We start from the raw sequence: 10,895 nt of genomic DNA on the forward strand, positions 1-10,895 counted from the left end.
TTTCTTATCTTTACTTTTATCTTTTGTAGATAATGCTCTTTATATATTTAATTTTACCTTTATAATTTACAATTTAATCAATTAACAATCAATCAAAAAATATAAAGTACAATAGTTTTCATTTTTTTTCTTATTCTTTCATAGTTTTATTAAGTTTCTCCTCTCATGACCCAGATGATCACACTTTGTATAAAAATAGCCAATGCGCTCTTATTTTAGTCTTACCTCTAGAATTCTCCTATCAAAACCTGCTATATTGATCAAGTGTTTTAATAATTTGGTGACATCTAAGTTAATTATGACTTTAATATGCTCTTTATATATTTAATTTTACCTTTATAATTTACAATTTAATCAATTAACAATCAATCAAAAAATATAAAGTATAATATTTTTCATTTTTTTTCTTATTCTTTCATAGTTTTATTAAGTTTCTCCTCTCATGACCCAGATGATCACACTTTGTATAAAAATAGCCAATGCGCTCTTATTTTAGTCTTACCTCTAGAATTCTCCTATCAAAACCTGCTATATTGATCAACTGTTTCAGTAATTTGGTGACATCTAAGTTAATTATGACTTCAATAATCTGACCCTCTTGGCCTTTCATCATAAATAAATCAACCTTCATTACCTGTCCCAAGGATTCACCAATTTTCCTCCCCAATTTCTTACAATACTCTGGCATACTTCATAATTGTATCCAAATTGAACATTAGAGAAGTCTTCCCTCTCAATCTCCATCTCCTAATGTTTAAAATAAAATTTTTGATTAATCAAAGAACTTTGTTTTCGATCTGGACCATATCCTATTCCTTTTCGAAAAAGAATTGGAAGATATTGTCATCATGTTCTATAATTCTCGGGCCATCAGGTTGTCTTCAAATAGTAGTCATCACAGGTTCAATTATTTCAATACTGAAATTTTTGTCAGTTAGTAATCTTCCGACTAGACTTCTTCCACATTCTTCCAGTCCTCCCCTTACATTTGAATTATCAAAGAAAACCACTCCTTCCTTTGGCAGTCTCTCCCTTTTCTCCTCACTCATGACTTTTGCCCCTATCTCCCATTATGGTTGTTGCAGACGGTGGATATTAGGTCTCTAAATTAATCGTAAAATCAGGATTCAACTTGACACTCACGCCTCAACTCAAATGCTAGCAAAGCACTCAAAATCCTATTGAGCCACTCCACTGTAGACTAAATACAATCCTAATAAATTATTTATTTCAAAGGTTGAGAAATGAAATTGCCAACGGTAAATAATACAGCAAGATGCTCCTTTGGAGATGGTACCTTCTTTGACCACAATAGTAATATTCAGTAGTTGATTAATTTTTGGACGAAAATTAGTTATGCAACTGTCCATAATTTTAACATGGAATCTATTTTTTTGGTATAAACTTTGTGAAGGTAAAAAAGATTGTAAAAATAATAAGAAAAAGTATAGGTAGATAATAAAAATATTAAATAATGTAAACAATAAATATATCGGATGCTCAATTCACTAAGTGTGCGGATGGCTATTTTAATGTTAAGATTTAGGTGAGTAATTTGGAGGTGTATTGTGTTTTTCTTTTATTGGGCCAATTTTAGAGTCTATTGTTCACAAAAGTTATTATCTATCTAGCAAAGTCTAAATAATAAAAGTTTGTTTTTATTTTATCTGTTTTATTTTTTTATTTATAAAATTTTAAAAACAAAAAAATATTAAAAACAGCAAAATAAAAACAAAAACTATGATATTTAGTACCTCCGTGGGGGGCAAGATGGTTATATTGCCTTTCTCCAAACACAGCGAGAGATTTGTTTAATATGACTGCTGTTTTGATTTATCAAAAGGATAAAAGCATTACCTTTTTTTTTGGGTACATATATTATAAAAATATTATTTGGCTTTATCTTTACTTTTAAGATTGCGTTACTTTACAATATATAATATGCAAAATTATACTATTAATTAAATATCGGATCGTCCCAAAATAAAGATATTCCAACTAATTTTATAGATAATAATTAATATATTTTATAATATATGTCACTTGAAAATTTAAATACATTTAAAACTGAATGTATTTAGATACAATTTATGCCAATATACATTAAATCATTAATGTATTAAAAAATTCAAAGTGACATAGAGAGAATTCCTTTAGAACATATTTGAAATAATAAATAATAAAATAACTAGGATTTTGTTAATGAATACCTTTAATGTCATTGAAATGTTAGATTTTAATTTAATGTAATTGAAATTTTAGATTTTAATTTTGTCAATAAATTTCCATTTTCTATATTTTAACAAACATGCTTCTTAAATAAATCTAAATGAAAAATGAATACTAATTATAAATGTTTTTTTAAAATAAACAAAAAGATTTATCCAATATTTTATCATTGTATATTTAAGAAAATCTAATGAACTTAGTATACAGATATATAATATATATCATTTATTGAATTAATCCGCTGAATATTAAAAATTATTAATGAGTTAATACCAAAAATTGTATTATTGCACATCTATCTAATATAATTTTAATTTTGTAAAATACTTATTAATTTGTATTTATTTACTTCGCAACAACGAATTTTATTATAACTAACTAGAAAGATTATTCAAAATTTAAATAAAAAGAATATAATAATAATAATAATCATTTTAGGTGTGTGAATATTAAGGTTGATTTAAGACTTAGATTTTATTCCTTTAACATTATGCATAAATTTAAAACATTTTAAAATTTTATTTTATTTTTTTGTAAGTTAAAAATCTTTCAACTCTAATGTTACTCGCATTTTAAAATTTTCTACTTGATTCTACTTTATTCTATCAGCAACCATTTTTATAATCAAACATAATATTTAATTATTTTATATTTCATAAATATGATAATTAGATAAAAAAATGCAAAATTAATAATTTAAAATTAAAAATAATAAATTATAATCAAATTCATGTTAAAATTATAAATAATATAATTATCAATACATCAATTTCATTATACATATATAAAATTGGACTATAGAAAGAATAATGGAAGAATCACATAGCCGCCAGGCGCCAGCCGGTGCTTTGATATGGCAGTGCTGGTAATTACAGCAGAAAACAGAGGCGAGAAGTGAGAATAGAGAAGGGTGGTGAAAAATAGCCAGCTGTTGAATTTTGGGGGGCAAAGGCAAATCTCAAACACCCAGGACTCGGGCGGACTGTGTGTGCGGATTCTTTTTCTTTCGTATTTGGACGTAAGAAAGAGGGAGGACCTCTCAGAAGTCAGAACCTTTGGTTTGGTAAAAGCAAAACAAAACAAGATCGCGCTACTTACTTCCCATTCCATCGCTCCCTATATAAACACACACACGAACGACAATACTTGCATGTAACTAAAAGCTCTCTCTCTCTCTCTCTCTCTCTTCTTTTGGAATTCGCAGAGACAGAGATATGGCAAAGAATGTGGGAATCCTTGCCGTTGACATTTACTTTCCTCCCACCTGTGTTCAACAGGTCACACCGCTTCTTCTTCATTCCATCTACTCCCTTTTTGTTTTATTTTATTTTATTGACTTACAATATTTGTTTTTTTTTTTAATTTGACTTTTTGTTATTTTTTGTGTTTGCAAAACCCGAGGAATCATCCCACACTGCTGCACTAACAAGTCATAATAACGAGCTGCTTTTTTTAAATGCTGAATTTTCTGTTATTTGTTTCCGTTTTCTTGTTTTGTGTGATTGGTCGTTCGGGAACTAACTACGGTGCTTCAAGATATTTTAGCTCAATACATAAACAAATGAGTTATTATTATAAGCCTGCAAGTTTTGAAACAAGTTTAATTTTATTGTGTGCTTAAAATCATGAGATCCCCTTTTTATAAAACAAAAATCATGGCTTTGTACATTTGCTCCATTATTACCAAGAAAAGACGGAAAGAGGGATATTCTTGTGTGTCTTCGATGAATCCTTAAGCAACGTATTTTACCCTAAGGGAAATATACTATTGGACTTGGGCAAGATTGCATGGTTTTTTGTACTGAAGTAGAAGATGTCATTTCAATGAGGTTTCTACTTTGGATTTTTTTATTTGATTGGTATCTGTTTGAGGGTTTTATATATGTGGGTAATATTGTGCAACAATAATCCAAGACTATTGATTACATATTACTCTGTATTATATTTCAAGTTCACTGTAAATTGAATGCTGTGCATCTTTCCTTGTATCATCTCTTGAACTCTTGTTTCTTCAGTTTGACGGTAGTTTCTTCTCTTCTTGAGAAGTATCAAATCGATCCTAAAAGCATTGGTCGTTTGGAAGTTGGTAGTGAAACTGTGATAGACAAAAGCAAATCCATCAAGACATTCCTCATGCAGATCTTTGAGGTATCCTTTTAGTGTTGAATTACATGGAAAGATTTGCTATTGACTCACCATATTATGGTAGTTTAGAAAATAAAGTGATTTTAAGTACCTAATTATCTCTATGGAATTATTCAGCCTTAAAACGTTTCAAGTATTTTAAGGTTGTATTGAAGCTCTTGAGGTCACTTAATCTTGGGTATATATATTGAACAAAGAGAGCACAACTAACATGATTTGTAATTCTATCGAATCCTTTCATCTTGAACAAAAATATTCTAATATCTCAATTATCAGACATTTTATTATTAGAAAAAAAATGGGTTGTTTTTGTTATGCCATGATTTTCTTGATCAAATCATTAATTTATGGAGCTTTCTGACATAAATTACTTTTTCCTCTTGGGTTGTAACAAGCAGAAACATGGAAACACTGATATTGAGGGTGTTGATTCAACTAATGCTTGCTATGGAGGAACTGCTGCTTTGTTCAATTGTGTCAACTGGGTGGAGAGCAGCTCATGGGATGGACGCTATGGATTGGTCGTTTGCACCGACAGTGCTGTAAGATCCTTTCCAATACCCTTTGACTATTATTAGTAATCATAAACATGTTTTGTTAGTCGTTTTTCAAAGCTCAAGTCAGGGAAACTGCAATTATGAACTTGTATATTTTTAATTAGTTTTACATTTAGTCTAAAAATGTATATTCTATAATAGATGTGTTACTTAATCAGGTCTATGCTGAAGGACCTGCTCGGCCTACTGGTGGAGCTGCTGCTATTGCCATGCTAATCGGTCCTGATGCTCCCATTGCTTTCGAAAGCAAATTGAGGGCAAGTCATATGTCACATGTGTATGATTTTTACAAGCCTAATCTTGCAAGTGAATATCCGGTAAGCTTAGGAATCATATGTTTTTAAAGCTATATTCCATTTTTTCTCTTTTTTATGACTTATGTTATGTTTAAAAGGCTTCCTTCAACTTGCTTTTGGTCTAAGAATATGGTGTGAAGGATAACAATTGACTATCAGTCCATTCTTTAATTTCATGTGTTGTAGGTAGTTGATGGGAAACTTTCTCAAACATGTTATCTTATGGCTCTTGATTCTTGCTATAATCAGCTCAGCAAAAAGTAAGCCTATACTATTAATACAATTCTTATGAAGTTTGATTTGTAAACGTAACTAAGTATCTCGGTATATTGTTTTTGTTTTGCAGACACGAGAATCTTGAGGGAAAACAATTTTCTATTTCTAATGCTGATTATTTTGTATTTCACTCTCCCTATAATAAGGTAGTCTGTGGTATAATTATCTATTATCAAATATTTTAATCTAATAACACTTAATTTTTATATTACATATTTTATCATTTTACATCTTGTGCATGATTGTATCTTCATTTTAAGTAATATTTTTATTTGTTTTGATGAATACTCCAGCTTGTACAGAAAAGTTTTGCTCGTTTGGTATTCAACGACATCTTGAAGAATCCCAGGTTTTTGTCATTTTCCATCACCTAAAAAGCATTGGATTCCAAGTGTTTAGTGAATTTGTCTTTGAAAGATTCTTACATGACTTCAGCTTGATGGGTGAAACGGCTAAAGAAAGGCTTGCACCATTTGTAACACTATCTAGTGAAGAAAGCTATCAAAGTCGGGATCTAGAGAAGGTTTTAGAGTCATATTTCGATTTCTTATTTATATAAATTTATACGATCTCTAAGTAACCCTATGAAAATTACAGGTATCCCAGCAGGTTGCGAAACCTCTGTATGATGAAAAGGTGCAACCAAGCACTTTGATACCGAAACAAATTGGCAACACATACACTGCATCGCTCTATGCAGCCTTTATTTCGCTTCTTCACAACAAAAATAGCACACTGGTGAATGTTCTAAACACTACTTTAACTCAAATATAACCTTTATGACAACTTAGGTTCATGGTCTTTGTAAAAATTGTAATTTAAAATTTTCAGGCCAGTAAGAGGGTGATATTATTCTCATATGGAAGTGGCTTGACTTCTACAATGTTCTCTTTACAAATAAATGAAGGTCAACATCCATTTAGCTTGTCAAACATTGCTAAAGTGTTGGACATTGCTGCAAAACTGAAGTCAAGGCATGAGGTAAATTTTGAAAGTCTTATTTCTAGCATGTGCTAATAGATATTTGCTATGTTTGTGCATATATATATATATATATATATATATATATGGAGCAACATTAGAATGCAACTTTATTTGGCCACAGGCCCACAGCTAAGGCCTAAGAGGGACTTTTACATACAATGTATGCGTGTCATGTGTAAAAGGCTTTTAATTATATTCCAACTATGCATTATTCGTGCAACAACATACAACTACCAATCCAGTAAAGTCCCTTTAAAGCATTAGATCACATGAGACTTGAATAGCCTCAAGTGATTCACTACACAATCGTTATATATTAATAGATTTTAAGTCTCTTTAAATGGCTTGAAGAGTGATACTTAATTTGATATGACTGAAATGTCTCTATTCTCAGCTTATTTTTGTTGTGTTTGATAAGATGATGAAAACAGAGTGCCCTTTGTGTTTTGATTTTTATGCAGTTCCCTCCAGCTAAATTTGTCGAAACTTTGAAGTTAATGGAGCATAGGTATGGTGGCAAAGAGTTTGTAACAAGTAAGGACATTAGCCTTCTATCTCCTGGAACTTACTATCTCACTGAAGTAGACTCCATGTATCGAAGATTCTACGAACAGAAATTTAGTAAAACTGCAGAATATGGTGCGGTTGCCAATGGTCACTGATGTTATCAATCATATAGAAGACAAAACAATGTTGAATGCCTGCAAAATTGGGAATCGCTTAACATTTAGAATTTGTGTCCTTAGTTTGCATTAATTTTTGTATGGCATTACCTAGTGCTAATCTTGTTTGTTCAAATATGTTTTACCATGTGTTTACTTTAGAATCCGAATAATTTCACAGGAGAAGGATCATGAGCAGTTAAAAAATTCAACTGCACAGGTTCCATGTTGTGTTTGTTCAACTTTGTAATTTTATACTTTATATTTGCTTAAAATGAGACATATGCTACTCTGAATGTTTACATCCGTGGCAATATTATCTTTTGAAAGTGTAAGTAGTAAAAGAGTGAAAGTTATCAGTGACAATGAGCATATTTTAGTATTCACAGTCCGAATAGTCATTTGTCATTAAGGTTGCGTTTGTTTCATGGGATCAGCATTGTAAATGAGGCATGGAGACTAAGACTATGTATTGTGTTTGGTGATCAGGTAAGGAGATTGAGACTAAGTATTATGTCTGGTGATGAGAGATTAAAACTAAAGTTTGAGTCTCGGGATACAAAATTTTAGTACGGATACAAGAGACTAAAATTTTTAGTAATGGAGATTGAAACTTTTATATCATTTTTTTTAGAAATATTCTCGTTTAACTTTTTAAATCCCAAATTTACCCTTCAATCTTCTTATTTATCTTAAATCAAACATGATATTGAGATATAATTCAGTCCAATACATTTTATACCAAACACAGTACAGAAATTTAATTCGGTCACTGTCCCTCAATCTTTGCCTCTTAGTTTTAGTCTCCCTTCCAAACGTATTCTAAAGAAATCTGTATGACACTATAATATTTAAAAAGTTCAGAAGGATATTAATCCATGCATAGAATTATAAAAAAAGGTGGACTTTATGCTATTTATAGTTATAGTAATTATATGATGTTAACGACACTTAGAAAATATTGTTACTATTTCTGTGTGGAGAAAGAATCCGAGGTATAGCTCGATCGCAGATGAACTCAATTCTCTTTCTTGCATACACCGAGGAAGAGATATATGTCGGTTGTCTAGAAACACCGAATGGGGTGAATACTTACAAAGGTACTTCGATACTTATGTTAGGAAATATTTTAAGAGGAGTGTGCCAGTAAAGGATAGAGTTAGTATTCAAAATCCATAGCTTAAGTGTACTTTGTTACCTTGTAGCCTTATATAAAATCATACCTAATCGTTTTGCCTCTATTTCCACTGATCGAGATTCGCGGTATAATGTGGTTATGAGAGTTACGCTTAAAGTGACTGATGTTCTTTTGACGAAAGATTATGGCTTAGGTGTATATAACTTTTTTTATCTGTGTTTTAATCACGTGGGCCAATTATACCAACTATAACTGGATTATAGGTACGAATCACATCCCCAAGCTTGACCCGTTTGTCTTAGGAAGCATGTTAAGCTTTCCTAGATAAGTTACATGTTATAACTCGGTTGAATGTGATTAGTATCCCCCAAGCTTAACCTGACTTTTCGGAGAAAGGAGCAAATTTATATTTTTACTTAGGCTTTTATGACTGCGTTTATATGACATAAAGGAGTGCGACTTTTGAGGATTAATGTCCACCATCAAACGGTCTTGAAATTGAAGGATTTATTTGATCTAATGGTAATGGTTTTAGCATGATAGATGATGTGCGTAACTATTTGATTGTTGTCTAAAAACTACTTTTTAGTGAATGGGCGTTCAAGTTTGATAGGAGAAAAAATTGGAAGAAAAATTTAAGAGACATTGCAGAGGATACAATGAGTTAGCAAGGTAAGTGGGTTTTGTGACTTACTTTGAATTTTTTATCTTTAAACAAGGTTCTGAGAACTGGATCGGTTATCGAATCGTTTTATTTACTGGTTTATTGGTTTATTGGTCTAATTAGTTCAACCGTAGTCCAACCAAAAAAACCGTTTTAAAATAAAATAATAAATAAATTATAAAATAAGTCTCATCAACACAATAAAAAATAATCAATAAATCATCAACACAATAAAAATTATAGAACATGTTTATTGCTATAATATAAAATTACAGAACATGTTTGTTTAATAGTTAATACATTGATAGTATTAAATATTTTCCAAGCTTCCAATCAAATGAGTTTTCAGATGATGGTGAAAATTCATAAATTGAGTCTATGTAAACCATCTTTAGAAAGATACCTAAAATAGGATCAATCATTTGGCTTCTAAAACATAAAATCCAGGATACTTGTTACGCTCCCTAATAAAGTTTCAAGTAGATAATTCAAAATATATTAATACTATCGCTCAAAACATATTAAAGCTTGAAGTGTATGCAAGTATTCAATGAAATCAAAGCAAAACTAACCGAGAGAAGAACAATTTATTATTTGAATTTAAAAGAGAGTCTCCACTGCAAACATAACATTTGTTTGTCTAGGATGTAAAGAAATCAAAAATCAATTTTGATTTGTCTACACATTGAAAAGATGACAATGCAAGTTGATAAATATAAACTAGAAGGTGTATTAGTTACAAACTTGATACAACATGGCATGTCTAGGCTAATAGGATATAAAATCAAGAGTCAGGGGTCAAGCATTCATTCCTCCTGCACATTAAGAATCTTCGATCTCAAAAGATGAGACTTTCCTATGAGATGAGTATTTCTTAACTGCTCAATTATGTTTGGTTTGGTCATAAATACTCATAAAAACTCTAATTAGTAACACAAATCAAATAATTTCACATTTAGTAATCAAGAACAATTAGCAACAAAAATAAAAAATAGCAGCAACAACATAACAACACAAAATCAATGGCTCAGTGCACACCAAGATTAGTTCTTAACCAAGAAATGAAGCACCACAAACTCCTCCTTCAGTCTAGCAAGATGGAAAGCACAACCTGATGAACTTAATGCTCTTATTAAAGTTCTTGAATGTGATAACAGTAAAACAAGTTAATGGTCTTATTAAAGTTTTTGACAAAAACTTCAGACTAAATCCAGCAATTACAAAACAGAAAACACTAAATCAAACTAACAGAGCCAGCCACCCGTAATTTCAGAACTTCACATGAAGAAGAAGACCGAACATTCAGAAATTAAAAGGAAGAAGCGGAGGCCACTAACCTTCGACAGACGGCAACCGGCGAGACGAGCCGATAGGCAAGACGATGGCAACCGGCGACCCGACGGCAAGCTACTCCATGCCACGAATAGCAACTGGTAAAACACTATCAGCAACTGCCATCAAAACCATACATACAAAGCCATACAATCAGAACCATACACACAAATTTGCAAATTTGTAAAATTTCCACCATTAGCAACCAGCAAATACAAGACAGAACCAAAAGAAGAATTGAAGAACCAACCTTCAGAACCAAACTTGAAACAATTAAAACTAAGACAGAAGCAGACTAGGGTTCAGTGAAGAAGAAGAACAAAAAAATTGAAGAAGATGACCAAACATTTAGTGAAGATGAAGGCGAGAAGCCACTAACCTGGGTCCGTGCCGAGAAGCCAGCGAAGATGAAGAGCCGAAGAGGACCTGCCGAGTTACTGGGTTCCGGACACAGGGAAGAGGATGAAGCGACGGTACTGAGGACCTGGGACGGCGGCAGCGCTAATGACCTGGGTTAGGCGACGACGATGGAGGGCTAGGCGACTAGGGTTTCTTCGATTCAGAGTTCTCTCATCTCTGTTCTCTGAGGAGTTGGGTTAGGAATGAATGATT

General features: G+C 31.7%; 1 protein-coding gene across 1 annotated transcript; it reads left to right on the plus strand.

The window, feature by feature from the left end:
* Positions 1-3,985: 3,985 nt before the first annotated feature.
* On the plus strand, positions 3,986-7,445 carry LOC107488456 (hydroxymethylglutaryl-CoA synthase; the record flags this gene model as incomplete). Its single annotated transcript, XM_016109208.3, is given in 11 exon segments — positions 3,986-4,058; positions 4,245-4,377; positions 4,773-4,916; positions 5,090-5,248; positions 5,414-5,487; positions 5,574-5,649; positions 5,797-5,852; positions 5,939-6,026; positions 6,101-6,241; positions 6,335-6,484; positions 6,949-7,445. Coding segments are annotated over 11 exon segments (1,263 nt in total). The 3' UTR covers positions 7,150-7,445.
* Between the last annotated feature and the right edge of the window lie 3,450 nt (positions 7,446-10,895).

Source organism: Arachis duranensis, chromosome 1, assembly GCF_000817695.3.
Source record: "Arachis duranensis cultivar V14167 chromosome 1, aradu.V14167.gnm2.J7QH, whole genome shotgun sequence".
Classification (NCBI taxonomy): Eukaryota; Viridiplantae; Streptophyta; class Magnoliopsida; order Fabales; family Fabaceae; genus Arachis; species Arachis duranensis.